At 43.8% G+C, this 15,007-nt stretch overlaps 1 protein-coding gene and 1 long non-coding RNA gene across 3 annotated transcripts in view; one reads left to right on the forward strand and one right to left on the reverse strand.

Moving 5' to 3' along the window:
* The window catches only part of KIRREL3 (kirre like nephrin family adhesion molecule 3), a 757,177-nt gene that overhangs the window by 22,103 nt on the left and 720,067 nt on the right, over positions 1 to 15,007 (reverse strand). For both annotated transcript variants that reach the window (XM_072611537.1, XM_072611536.1), the window contains exons 8-10: positions 3,111 to 3,259; positions 2,116 to 2,243; positions 819 to 945 (exon numbers count right to left, since the gene is read on the reverse strand). In XM_072611537.1, the coding sequence (XP_072467638.1) occupies positions 819 to 945; positions 2,116 to 2,243; positions 3,111 to 3,259 (404 nt within the window). The remainder of the gene's footprint in view (positions 1 to 818; positions 946 to 2,115; positions 2,244 to 3,110; positions 3,260 to 15,007) is intronic.
* The window catches only part of LOC140505503 (uncharacterized), a 45,819-nt gene that overhangs the window by 12,638 nt on the left and 18,174 nt on the right, over positions 1 to 15,007 (forward strand). The window lies entirely within an intron of this gene.

The following is a 15,007-nucleotide window of genomic DNA, read 5'->3' on the forward strand; positions in this document are numbered from 1 at the left end:
ATGACCACTCTTTGAGGTTATACCTGGGAGGTTTTTAGCCCTTTTATCTCTGGAACATCTGCTCTGTCCTTCCCCTTCCTGATTTGAGTGTTTGCCCATTCCAGTCCACCAGTGGCTCAAATGCTCTTCCTAAAGCAAGTCTGATTATTCCCTCCTTCTCTTCCCCCTCAATAAATTTTAATCACTCCGTATGACATTCAGAAACAAATGTAAAATCCTCCATTTGCCTTTTAAGACCCTTCCCAACTTGCTCCTTTCTTATCTTTCCAGTTTTCTTACATTTTAGATATAGATTGTAAGATCCTTGAGGGCAAGGATTTTTTTTTCATCTCTTTTTGTATCCCCAGCGTTTAGCACAGTGCCTGGCAGGTAGTAGGTACTTAATAAATGAATACTGATTGATTGGTTTTACTCCTCTCTACATATTCTATGGTCCAGTGACCCTGGTTTATGTACTGCTCCTTACACATGATTCCCCATCTCCTGACTCCAAGTCTTTTCCCTGGCTGTCCCTCAAGACGGAAATTCTTTCTTCCCATCTATCACCTGCCTCAGCTCAAATCTTATCTTCTTACAGGGACCTTTTGGGAGAGACAGCTCTTAAGACAGTGCTTGGCATACAGCAAGCACATAATCAATGTTTTTGCATTCATTCACTCATTGTACTAATGTTATTTAGGGAGAAAAGCACAACTTGTATTGAGAGGGTGGGACCTTTATGGACCCTCCATAAACCCCAATATAGGATAAATATGGTCTTATAGATTCTATTTCCTCCCTTGTTATCAACCCTTCAGGAAAATGGAATGGGATGTTACCGTTGACAGTCAGTGACACCTCTCTCTCCCCAGCCCCCACTCGGGGAACAACAGCTCGGCACACATATTTGCCAGCATCCTCTTGCCGGACAGTTTTCAGAGTCAGAGTGTTTTCATTGCTCAAGACCTGGGAAAGGATAGAGAATGTCAGGTAGCAAGAGAAGGGAAAAAGTTGATCTGTCCCCTAACTCTAGGGATAGTGGAGACTGACACATCTCTGGGGAAAGTAGACAAAAGAGAAAGTGGTTTCATTTTACTTTGGAAAACATAGTCTTGGTTTTTTCAAAACAAAACAAAACAAAAGAAAAACATAATGTCTGGTATCTTCACAGGAGAAAGAGATTCCCTCAGTGGTAGGTTTCACGGGCTGCAGAGCTGGAAAGGAAATAAATAAGAATTAATCTAACCCAGCTCCCTTATTTTACTGATGAGGAAATTGAAGCCCAGAGAAACTGAATGAATTGTCCCAAGACACAAAGTAAGTAGCAGTGTTGAGATTTGAACCTTTGTCCACTAACTCCAAATCAAGAGCTCCACATCTAATTATAGTTGTGTGTGTGTGTGTGTGTGTGTGTGTGTGTGTGATGGCAGTGGGGGTGGGACATAGTCCTCCAACAAAGATTTAGTTACAAACTGAGGGGTCATGGAATTCTGGGTTGAACCCAGAGTCCTCTCCATGGCTATGTCTTGACTTTTACTTGCAATTGTCCCTCCTCACCTGGGAAGCAGCTGCTGACCTATTTAGAATTTGTCTTCTCTGTTGTGCCAACCCCCTACCCCCCAGTTCTGTTCCCTTCTTTTAACCTCTAGAGCTTTCCTGCTCCCCTGCCATCCCCCCCTCCATTCCCACCTAGGGCTTTCATTCTATTCCTTCTTTTAGGATATGATTTGTTACCCTTCTCAGGGGCATTTACATTTTAAAAGAAGCCAGAAGGGAGAGGGTAATGCTCAACCCAATAGAATGGCTGTGAATGGGTGGAATCTCAGGTACTTTGGTGCCCTAGTGGGGAAGATCTTTTGGGAGATGGGAGATATGATTCCTAAAATCATCCTAAATTCATCTATGATGAACAGGAGGACAACTCAGATACTTGGGATTCCCTCCACCATTACCTGGACCCTTCTTCCTTTGAATGACACTGCTTTCCCCCCAAATAAATTTTTAGTGAGCTCAGTGTCAACCAGTCCTTTTTCCAGCGGTTTGAGAATAGGAGGGACAGCAGCTCTCAGGGTGGGTTCAGCAGGAAAGGGTCCGTGACGGCAATAGTGCCCAGTTTTCCTAGGGATAGACACCTACCACCCCAGAGCCACGTTTCATCCACACAATGGTTAGTGATGGGTTCCCTGTCCAGGCACAGTTGAAGACAGCATCGGAACCCAGATCCACCAGCAGCGACTGAGGCTCGGAAGTCATTCGAGGGCCAACTGCATTCAGGGGAAGAGAAGAAATGGGTCTGTTAGACTTTAACCAAAGGGATAAAACTTTGTGGAACTTTGGGAATTTAATATAAGGAACTGGGGGAGGTATTTGGAGAGGAACTGGAGTGACTTTCCCATAGCCCTGACATCACACTCCATACAGTGGCTGCTGCCTGCTTGTCTATTTGGAATAACGGTCTTGGGGTAAAGAAAGAACCAAGTTGAACCCGTCCCACTGCCTTCCCCGCCCTCTCTTCCACTGCCTCATGGAAGGAGATGAGGATAAGACCCAATCTATGCTCAGGCTAAGGGCAGAGCTGACCCAAGGCAAAATGGTGGAGTAGATCAGTGCATTTTCACTGGGGGCTCCTGAAGACAGTGCTTTAGTTCAAAGAGCCACTCTATCAAACCTTCCCTGATTTCCCTAGCTACAACTTGTCACATGCTGCCTCATATGACAATTATCTTACTTGTCTTAGACTCACCCTCCCTCCCCTATCTTCTTAGATTCTAAATTCTCTGAGGCTGGGTTCCACCTTAATTTGTTTTTATATTCTCAACACAGAGCACAGTGGCTTTCCTGTAACAGATCCTTAATAGATGTTTATTGAACTGCAAGGAAATGGTGGCAGTTTGAGGTGTTAGTCTGGTAGGGGTTATCTCTTCAAACTCAGAAGGCTTCAAGTACTTAAAAAAATCACATCATTAAAGCGGCCAGATCTGTCTATAGTATAAGATTCTGGATCTATCCAGATAAAGGATACCCTTCCTGAACAACTTTTAGTAATCTAAGCATGATTTGCTCCTCAAATTATCCCCAATATCACAAGATAAGGGAACATCTTTAATTTGCCTTCTTCCAGGGATACTCACAGTAGACATCCACTGTGCGACTGATGTTGGTGCTGCCCAGTGCATTGGTGACTTCACAGGAGACTGGCTCAAAGAAGAATGTGTGGTCCACAGTGGTCTCATAGGAATCCTCAGATCCTTCCTTGATCACTTGGCCCTTCTTGGCCCACCTGAAACATAAGTGCCCCCCAACATGGTGGAGACCTCTAGGCAGCAAGACTTGTAGGGGAGGAAAGGTCAAGGGGAGGGAAAGGAAGAGGATGGAGTCCTTTTTTCTAAGGATTTCAAAGCACTGTGTCCTCAAGAAATGTAGAGGGAGCAGGGACACCTTTTCCCGTAGGAATACTAAACATGGAAAGGAACTGGCTCTCAGCAATTCCTTGAGATCAAATCTCTTAGTAGGAGAAAGTAAACCTTGGGCCTGGGAGAAGAATTGAGCTGTTTCCTATTTGGTCAGTTTGTGTGTAAAAGGATTTGAACTCAGATCTTCCTGACTTCATATCCTTCCTTCATCTATATCCATTAAGGCAAGCTGCCTCTGGTATTATGTGTATTTTATATGTATTTCTTTGAGAAACAGCATGACACGATGGATAGAGAGTTAGTGTTGAAGCCAGGGCTGTGTGACCCTGGACAAGTGCAATCCCTCAGTGCTTGAGGAAACTTTCTAAGACTCTTAAGTTACAGAGAAGAGGTCAGGAATTTCCTATACCAAAGAAACCACTCATCTATCTTTATGTGTATTCGAGTAGAAGTATTTCCTCCTTAGTAGAAGGCAATTTCCTGGACAGGAGAGATTATATGGTTTTTGGTCTTTGTATTCCCAATGTAATATAAGGCTTGATACTAAATAGGTATTTAACAAATGCTTTTAAGATGGAATTAAATTCTTTGTTGGAAGTCAGCATGATCTCCATCTGCTTACCTTGATAATGAATCAAGAAGACCTGAGTCCAAATTTGGCCTCAAACCCTTACTACCTGTATGACACAGGGCTTAAACTCTTACCTAACAGATGGAATCTGCTGCCCCCAGCCCCAATATTCAAACTTGCTTATAGGCCTCACTGAAAAGTAGACCCACTACCCCTACCTAGACACCCCCACTCAATATACTGTCTTTATATATGCCTCACTGCTCACTATGTCCATGAACTCATATTTCTCACAGAAACAGTAGGCACATCCATGTGATGGGATCCCAGCCACTGCCTCTAGCTAGCCACTGCACCCAGACCCATTCCTCATATTTCCCACAGAAACAGCAGGTATAGCCATACACTCAACCACGACCACATCCATTTAGCTTTAGACAGGTCCATAATACTCAACCAATCAGAAGACACCACCACCAGGACGCCAGAGCAGGATGTGGACTCCAAAACACTAGAAGGGACTTTCCCTAAGTAGGCACCTGCTCAGTAATAGTAAAGAGCTGAACCGGAGTGAACTTATAACATAGAGAGGCTTGCTATAATATCATTATCATACATACCTACTTCCCCAAACGGGTTTTTCTGTATTCATTGTGGGTAACTGCATGCACAGTTCCACTGTGGCTGGGACCCTTCCCCTATTACTAATCCCTTGCCAAACCCCTCCTGCCTTCTTAATATTCACAATTTCTGTTAGGTAACTGCATCTTTACCCTATAAAAGTCCATCTTGCTTTCTCTGAAGTTGCTGGTTCCTCTTGGAACTTAGCCTGCTCCATGAGAGGCATCAATCTCAATAAATGCCTATACTTGGATTAGAGGTGGTCTGACTCTTAATTCTTTGAGATGGTGCCACCACAACACAGCATGAAACTGAAACAGTTTTTGGCATCCCTAGGTGGTCAGAATCTAAACTACAACATAACCACTGAACTTCTGTTTGTCTCAGTTTCTTCAACTGTAAAATTAGAATAATAATAGCACCTACTTTGCAGGGTTCTTATGAAGATCAAATGAGAAAATATTAGTAAAAGTGCTTAGCACAGTGCCTGGTATATTCGCTTCCCTTCCTTTCAATCAGCTCCCTCTGTTCCTAGGCAGGGTGGGTTCTTGGTTCCTGGAAGGCTGCCTGGCCTCCTAGAAAGTCCTTCCCCCTCCTCAGCCTGCCTGACACTAACTAGATCATCCTTCTCAGTGCAGGGATTGATTTAGAGGCAGAGGGAAGGGGCTTCTCTGGCCAGTAGAGGTAAGCAGTGGACTGGGCCAATTGGGAGCATATCCTTCTGGGAAGGACTAGGAGGACTCTAAGCAACCCTGAAGTCTCTGAGAATGGAAAAGAGGGCACTTACATCAACCTAATAGCTCTTAAAAAACTACCCTCTCTCCAAGAAATACACTCATTCAATGGTTTTGCTTCTCCACTGTTGAACAACCTACGCCTTTTAGTCAGGTAAATTTCATCTGTGATCTAACTCCCTTGGGCTGCACTTACATTCTTTTTTTTTGGATAAAGTTGGAGATGATCTGTTTCCCTCTATCCAACTAAAGATTATTTTGCCTTGCCCTTCTCTCTCTGAAAGGTGACTCAAGTAGAGGGGAAAAGGTGAAACAGGATGGTCTTGGCATAAGGGATAGGATATTAAACCTGGAGTTAGGAAGACTGGGTTCAAATCTCACCTCAGGAATTTATTAGCTGTGTGACCTTGGGCAAACTACTTAACCTCTCTGTGTATCCCTCACTTTCCTAATGACACAGGGTGGTTGTGGGCATGAAAATAATGCATGTATAGAACAACTCTTTGCAAACTTTAAAACATTACATAAATGTTATATGTAATCTTTATTATTTCCCTGTCTTCTTGGGCCCTCAGGGGGGCTATTTTCCCCCATTTCCCATTCTCTTCTTGATTTTTTTTTTGTCCACCCCCTTGTTCTCCTGTCCCCAAGAGAAATCTGCCCACTTCTCTGCCATACAAAGAAACACCTACAAGGGCTTGGAGAGGCTATAGTCACAAATTAATATTAGGTAACTATTAAGAGCACAATGAATAATAACAATTATGATTTAACTACACAGCACACTATCGCTCCCCAAGAGCTTAAGGAGGTTCCTAACATGCTATTATTCATGAATCATTTCAATTGTTATTTTAATTTAATGATCAGACTTCATGGCCAGACAGCGCTTGCTCAATGCTTGGAAATCTTTGGCTTATCATTTGAGAGATGTGTCCACATTTCCTGGAGATGGAAAGAAGGGGAGGGGAAACTGAGATTGAGAGAAGGGAGAACAGGGAGGTTGGCTTCCAGGTTAGAGGGTGAGGCAGTTTGGGACTGGGGAGGGTTACATTTCTGTCCACATTTCTATTCCAGACTGTTAGCCTCCTTTGTCTTTCTTAGGTCAGGGCAGGACAAGTTGCTTGGGCATGATGGATGGCAATATGGTGCAGGGGAAAGAACACTGGATTTGGAGTCAGAGGATTTGGGTGAAGTCCTTGGGTGAGGCTTCCACTTACTGCCTATGTGACCTTGGGCAAGTCACTTAACTCTTGGTCCTCAGTTTTCTCATTTGAAAAATGAAGGAGTTGAATGCAGATGACCTTTAAGGTCCCTTCCAAAATTCAAATCTGTATTTCCCAGTCTAGCTCTCTTCTCTGTTCTAACCCAATGTAAATTTAAATTTTCTCTCTGTTTCTGTCTCTCTTCTCCTCTCTCTTCCTTCTCTCTCTTCTTTTTCTCTCCCTCTTTTTCTCACAATCCCCCCTCCTCTCTCTCTCTTCCCCATCTCTCTTTCCCTTCTCTTTTCTCCTTTCTCCTCCTCTCTTTCTCTTACAATCTCTCTTTATTTCTCTCTTCCCACTCTCTTTCTTTCCCTCCTCTTTCTCTCCCTTCTCCCCCTCTCTTTCTTTTTTTAAAAATTGAATTATTTTATTTGTTTATTTGTTTTCAGTGTTTGACAATCACTTCCATATATCTTAGATTTTCTTCCTATCCCTCTCCCCATTTCCCCCTCTTTCCCTACTCCCTCCCTGAGACAGGGTACAGTCTTATATAGGTTCTACACATACTTTCCTACTAAATACATGTGCATAGAAGAATTAAAATGAATGAGAGAAACCATAAATCAAAGCAAAACAAAACATAATACAAAAGAAAATGTTTTGCTTCTATCTGCGATCTGATCCCATAGCTCTTTCTCTAGATGTGGAAGGCGTTTCGCCTCTAGTCTATTGGAAATTTTTTAAATCCTTGCATTGCAATGAAGTTCTAAGTCTACCAGAAAAATTCCTCACACACTGTGGTCTTTGCTGTGTACAAAGTTCTCCTGGTTCTGCTCCTTTCACTCAGCGTCAGTTCATGTAAGTCCTTCCAGGTCTTTCTGAAGTCTTCCTGTTCATCATTTCTCAGAGCACAATAGTGTTCCATTACATTCATATACCACAACCTGTTCAGCCATTCCCCAGTTGATGGGTATCCCCTTGATTTCCTGTTTTTGGTCACCACAAAGAGAGCTGCTACAAATATTTTTATACATATGGGACCTTTTCCCATTTTTATGATCTCTTTGGGATAGAGTCCCAGAAGTGATGTTGGTGGGTCAAAGGGTATGCACATTTTTGTAGCCCTTTGGGCATAATTCCAAATTGCTCTCCAGAATGGTTGGATCAGCTCACAGCTCCACCAACAATGTATTAGTGTTCCAACTCTCTCACATCTTCTCCAACATTTATCATCTTCTTGTTTTGTCATGTTAGCCAATCTGATAGGTGTGATGTGGTACCTCAGAGTTGTTTTGATTTGCATCTCTCTGATCAATAGTGATTTAGAGCATTTTTTCATATGATTATAGATAACTTTAATTTCTTCCTCTGAAAACTCCCTGTTCATATCCTTTGACCATTTATCAATTGGGGAATGACTTGTATTCTTGTACATTTGACTTAGTTCTCTCTATATTTTAGAAATGAGGCCTTTATCACAGACACTAGCTGCAAAAATTCTTTCCCAGTTTTCTGCTTCCCTCCTAATCTTGGTTGCATTGGGTTTGTTTGTGCAAAAACTTTTCAATTTAGTGTAATCAAAATTATCCATTTTGCACTTCATAGTGTTCTCTATTTCTTGATTGGTCATAAATTTCTCCATTCTCCACAAATCTGACAAATACACTATTCCTTGCTCCCCTAATTTGTTTATAGTATTAATCTTTATCCCTAGATCATGTATCCATTTGGACTTTATTCTTGTGTACGGTGTCAGGCATTGGTCTATGCTCAGTTTCCACCACACTGTTATCCAGTTTTCCCAGTCTCCTCTTTCTTTCAACCTCTCTCTCGCTTATTCACCTCTTTCTCTCACAATCTCTTTCTCTCCCCCTTCTCTCTCCCCCTTTTTTCTGTCTTCCTCTCTCTTCTTTCTTTCTCCTTTCTCTTCCTCTCACAACCCCTTGCCCCCTTTCACTCTCTCTCCCTTCTCCCTCTCTCCCTTTCTCTCTGTCCCCTTTCTCTCTTTCCCTCCTTCTCTCCCCTCTTTCAATCTATCTTTCTCCCTTCTCTCTCTCTCTCTCTCTCTCCTTTTTCTTTCCCTTTTCTCCCTCTCTTTCTCTCACAACCCTTCCCCTTCCCCTCTTGCTTGCCAATTTAACCCTGCTCTCCTCTCTAGAGGGACATGAAGTGCGGGATGGGAGGAGGAGGGAATAATCAGGGATGGAGGGCACTGGGTGGGGAGTGGAGGAACAGAGTCTGGGGTGACCGGGGAGCAGAGATGATCAGGAGCTGGCTTTGGTGGTGACATGAGTCTAGCCCCTTTCCCAAACCTGGCTCTGCTTGGGCTGCCAGCTTTTTCCCCTCTCAGACAGCTTTGATCTGTCTTTCATTTTTCCTTTCCCTTTTCCTATCCTCAATCTATGAGCCCTGAGTTCACAGTCAGTGTAGAGCTTCCCCTACACCTGGCAGGAGGCCCGACAGGGGCCTGGTGATTTTCTGTGTTTGCCTGTCATCCAGGGACAGACTTACAATTAGTGCTTCTTGGGGTGAAGGGGGAGTATGGCAGGAGACTGCTGGGGAGGGCAGTGACACCATGTGTATGTGTGTGTCTGTGGATATCTCTCTGTATGTATTTTCTGCCTGGGACCTCTGCTGCCCTCATCAGCAATCACATGGAGCATATAGGCTTTGAGTTCCTTTCTACTGAATGAATAATAATTCACTATTCATGCTTCATAAGAAAAGATGGGGGGTGGGGGCGGAGCCAAGATGGCGGAGTAGAAAGACGCACATACACATAGCTCCGAACCCAACCCATAGAACATCTACAAAGAAGTAACTCATGGAGAATTCTGCACCCAGAAGCCACGGAACATTGGAGCGAGGGAGATTTCTGTTCCGGAGAGACCTGCAAACCTCTCGCAAAAGGTCCTTCGCGCCGCAGACTGGGCGCCGGGACTGGGAGCTGAGTACAGCCCTGCCGCGGCCGGGGCACCAAGAGGAAAAGATCCGAGCGGGCTTCAGGGACAGGATCTCCAGCAGCCATGCGGATCCCTCTACCCACAGGTGACAGGGGTCGGTGAGAGGGTCTCTTTGGTGGGTCGAGAGGGGAGTGGGGTGCCCCCATAACTCAGGCCCCCTCGGGAGGCAACAGCGGAGGCGGGAGCAGACCGGGGCTCCCCAAGCAGGCAGGAGCCCGGATCCATTGTTGAAGGTCTCTGCATAAACCCCCTGAGGGAACTGAGCCCATGAGGTGGCACTGCCCCGACCTGAGCACCTGAACTTAATCTCACACTGAATAGCAGCCCTGTCCCTGCCCAAAGCACTGAGGCTAGGAAGCAGCATTTGATTCTCAGACCCCAAGCGCTGGCTGGGAGGATCTGGAGGCGAGGTGGGTGTGAGGAGAATATTCAGAGCTCAAGTCACTGGCTGGGAAAATGCCCAGAAAAGGGAAAAAAACCAAGACTATTGAGGGTTACTTTCTTGGTGAGCAGGTTTCTTCTCCCCTCCCTTCTGATGAGGAAGAGCGGTGCTCACCATCAGGGGAAGACACGAAAGTCAGTGCTTCTACATCCCAGCCCACTTAATGGGATAAGTTCTGGGAAAAGATCTTAAAGAGCCCAAACAATTTTCAAAATCATGATAGAGAGGTGGAGGAAAAAACTGGGAAGAGTAATAAAAGACTTACAAGCAAAGTATGAACAACAAATCAGCACCCTGCTAAAGGAGACCCAAAAAAATGCAGAAGAAAATAACACCCTGAAAAATAGGCTAACTCAATTGGCAAAGGAGGTTCAAGAAGCCAAGGAGGAGAAGAATGCTTTCAAAAGAAAAGATGGGTTATCATTTTTACTTCCTTCTCCTGAGGAAGGGAACCAGGCTAGTTTCCCTTTTCCTGAGTAGGGAAACTGAGTTAACGAATGACCAAAACATCTGGCTGAAGGTGAGGTGGAAGGAAGATGCTCTTGGGTCTCCAGTCAAATGTACAATTGCAGATGTTGTTAGCTTCCCCAGCTAGTACTAGAACAGGTTGCTGAGGTCAGTCTTGAAGTGAGCAGCAGCTAATAGCTAATAATAGTAATAGCCAACATTTGTATAGTATTTGAAAATAACATATATTATCTTACTTTGTCTTTCTAACAACCCTGCCAGGTAGTTGCTACTGTCCTTATTTTAAAGATCAGAAAATAGCCTGAAAGGGGTTAATTTAAGTGATTTACTCATGGTCCCACAGCTTGTGAGTGTTTGAGTCAGAATGTATACTCAAGGCTTCATAAATGCATATCTTACTTACCTGCCTTCTCATTAATGTTTCGTGATGCTTCTGGGGAGGGGAGCAGGTGGGGACCAGCTCCTTGAAGTACTCTGTCCTGACCTCTCTGGGGGGAGGGGCTTTAAATCTTCCAGGGACACACAGCACACTCTAAGACGATTCCTAATTCCTTCTTCCTTAGCCCTTTTTTGCTTCCTTCTTCCTTGTTCCTTCTCCCCTTCCCTTTCCTATCCCTTTTTTCTTCCTCCTCTTTTTTTTTAACCCTCTCCCAAACAATTCATACCTGATCAATCTAAGGACATAGGATACAGCTTAGAGGTGAAAAGAGAGCCTTTCCCACCCTCCTTCAAATAATCAGATAAAGATTAGTAGTTATTATCATAATGATGGGAACAACTAACATGGGGATGATGTTTTACAGTTTAGAAAGTGTTTTCACATACATTATCTCATTTTATATGAGTAAGGAGCAATTAAACACTCACTGAGGCAGGGAAACAATATTTAGATATGAAGGCACAATACAGATAGGAGTAAAACCTCTTTCCCTTCAAGCTCTCTCACCCCCTTCTTTTCTTCTCCTTCCTCTCTGCTCTTTCCATTTCCCCTTTCTTCTCCCTCCCCCCATCTACTTACTACCTCCTCTCTCCATTTCTCAGCTTAAACCATTCCCAATCAATGCTTCATTTGGTCTGAGCCAATATAAGAGGATTAATTATTTATATCAATAGAAACAAAAAAAGCTTAGTGTGTTATAAGGCACTCAGTCAGTCTCAAGTACCACCAAGCTGGTTCTCCTATCCCTCCAAATCAGGGCAGAAAATGGCATGAGGGTGGGGGCACCAAGAACAGATGCAGAGGACTCCTGACTAAGGGAGGACAGAATATGTATGGATGAGAGGAAAGATTTCTTAGGATCCTCTCTGCTAAGAGTCCCAGCCTGCCCACCCACTAAATAAGGCAGTTTTCTGCCCCCCCCTCAAATCCTCCTCCACAAGTATCTACTTTTCAGAGAAAAGGAGGAAGAGATAGAGAAGAATGGTGAGTGGGCAAACCAATTCACTTTATAGAATCTTGTAAAATCTAGAAAAAATCACTTGCTTCCTTCTCTCCTTAACATCCTTTGCCGCCCTGGAGTTCTTAGCACCCAGGGGAGAAGGGCAGAGTATATATGCTGAGGCATGGGGGTGGGGGGTGCATTAGGGGCCTCTCTTCTCCTAACTTTTCCCACATTATCCTCTTCCTTCAGCGGAACTTTCAGGCTCTGCCTAGGAATGGAGAGTGGGATCTGAAGGAGCCTGAGAGAACTACTTCCAGCCCAAAGGGCCCCAAGCTATAGAGCTGGGGGATGAGGAAAAGAGAACTGATTGCGGGTGACAGAGAAGGAGGTTGGAAGGAGAGGCAGGGAACCTGACCCAGGGCACTCTCCCTAATTGGCTAATTTCATTTTTAGAGCAAGGGAGGGGACAAAGGGGCCTGCTGGAGACTTTCTTCTACCACCTTTGGGCTATCCTAGTCATCCTGAGGTGGGGGGCTTTGCCTGCGTCAATAGTGACAGGTCCTGGAATGCCCAGTTGCCTGATGACAGACCTGTTTTCTGTGGCCACAAATATCTGAAGGCACAGCAATACCTAATATTTATGTAGCCCTACTATATGCCAGGCACTGTGCTAAGCATTTTACTACTATTATCTCATTTGTTCCTCACAACAACCCTGGGAGATAGGAGCTATTATCCCCATTTAACAGATGAGGAAACTGAGGTTAAAAGAGATTATTAGAGTAACACAAGGAGTGTCTGAGTGGGATCTGAGCTTAGGTCTTCTAGACTTCAGGTTCAGGGCTCTGACCCACTAAACCCCCACCTCCAATGACAGAGAAAAAGTGAAAACAGAGGTCAGGGTGAGGTCCAACTTAACATCCATAATCCTAAATTGAGGTGAAGCTTCCTGCATTTCTTGCAGCCTGAATACCTTCGATATCAGGAGGCCTCACAAGGATACTGAATGGATGTGGGGACTGATAAACGGGGACAGGAGGGGAATGGAGGAGTGGTATTAACCAGTGTCATGTTTAAGTAATGAGGCTGTCTTGACAACTGGAATTTAATAACAACAACCGACATTTATTACCCCTGTACATACTTTATCTCATTAAAACCTTACAAACCAGGAGCTAAGGCTATTTATTATTAGTCTCCTTCTGTAGATGTGAACGCTAAGTCTCTACTGGGGCAGCTAAGTAGAGTAAGGAAGCCCTGAATTCAAATCTAACCACAGATACTTTCTAGCGATACAATCCTGGGCAAGTCACAGACCATGATCTAATAATAACAGCTCACATATTTCCAAAGCGACTTAAGGTTTACAAAGCTTCCACCTTACAATTATCCTGTGAGGAGCACAAGTACAATTGTTCCCATTTTCAAAGGGAGGCAAGTGAGACTCAGAAAGTTATGGCGACATAGCTAATGAAGTGTTAGAACTGATGTTTCCTGCTTCCAAGTCACTAGATCATTCTGCCTCTCAAGCCATCTGAGGGAATCAAGGAATTTTTGTACTGGAGGGGATCTTAAAAGGTCACCTCTTCTGTCCTTTTGATTTTTTTAAAGTTGCATCCAGCCTTTTTGCTTTATACTTCACATATTTCAATGGCAGACAGCCCTAGGGAACAGAGACAGTTCACAAAGTCCCCGTTTAGGACAATAGGCCAGTGAACCTATGGATAGCCACTTGCCTTAAGAATTAATGGGCTCAGGTATGATGGGGGTTACCTCAAAAATGTCAGCACTACCTGGTCAGGCTAAGATCAGATGCTTCCAGGGGAATGGGTAAAGACACTACACATGCAGTAAAATAGATGTATGGTATACTTTGTATCTAACTCTAATATAGAAGCATACAACTGTTTCCTCTGTCTGTGACTTGTGCGTGTAGAAACTTGGAATTATTTCCAAATATAAGATATTATGTAAAGTTCATATTCTTATCTGTGTACCTGTTACAATTTGCAGGGGATGGTAAATTTTTTTATCGGGGTGGGATGTAACAGACATGTTCAACAGGGAAAGGATTACAGTTCTCAGGATGCCTGAAAGCAGAGTACAAGGGTTCTTTGTAAGAAAGCAAAAATTCTATTTCCTATGAGTGTGTGTCCGTGGAACAGATGTTGGTTGGAAGGATAGAGGCTTCTGGGAAGAGAGGAAAAGAACAGAAATCTCTTCTGGGTCCATAATCAGACTGGGTATGGAGGGATAAACTGTGGGCAGTGGGCAGATGGTAATTGCTGCTGGGCCAATGAGACAGGCTAACCTGGAACATGCAAGGATACATGGAGATTGGGATCAAGAAACTGGCTACATCCTGGTCCCTATCAAAGCCTCATATGAGTGTTTGGAGGAGCTTGACTCCCAATCCTTAGCAGGGGGTCGGGGGGGTGGGGATGGGGGAAGTGGGGGGGTAGGGTGGGAGTGGGGTGGGGGGTTTGGGATTATACTTATTTGGTAATGTGACTGAGATAGTTTTCTGTCTGTTTACTATTCATTTCTGGTGAAAAGTTCTGGCATTTCAGTACTGCCCTTTGTCTTTCAGCATGACAAGTAACTGAATTCATAACCCTGAATCTGCTGGACTCACAGAGACCCTGGGGTTTATACTTCCTCACCTACCCAGTTTAAAAATAGAAACATGTGAAGTTAACTCAGGTTAACTTATATTCATGGTATCTATAGTTAACTTATATTCATGGTTATCTATATTCATGGTATGCATATATACTTGTACAAGTATACACATTCAGGAAAGTATCTGGGTAAGCATAGCCAACAGATCAAATCTGAGTGCCCTGAAAAACCCACAATGAAATCTTTTATCATTCTATCAGTTCCATGTATGTTCTGTGCAAGGCCAGGCTTCCAAATGTGGATCCTATTGGTTCTTCTAGGCTTTTCCCCATCTCATCTCTGGACAGCCCTCCCCATTTTGTGTTCCCAAAAGACATATATTCTCTTATTGAATCATAGAGTTTAAGATTCCCAGAGTATGCATAAGTCTGGTTCTCAGCATGATACTGAGCCCAATGTCTGTCACATGTTTTATAGGGTAAAATGTGGAATGGGGCAAAGGTGTGCTAGAGCCAGCTTAAATTCAAGAGAGCTGCTTGTTAAATTTTCAGTGTAATTATTTCATCTCAGAAATTGGCTAATGCTGATTTGTAATCAGGACTTTATT

Source organism: Notamacropus eugenii, chromosome 5 (assembly GCF_028372415.1).
Source record: "Notamacropus eugenii isolate mMacEug1 chromosome 5, mMacEug1.pri_v2, whole genome shotgun sequence".
In the NCBI taxonomy this organism is placed as follows: Eukaryota; Metazoa; Chordata; class Mammalia; order Diprotodontia; family Macropodidae; genus Notamacropus; species Notamacropus eugenii.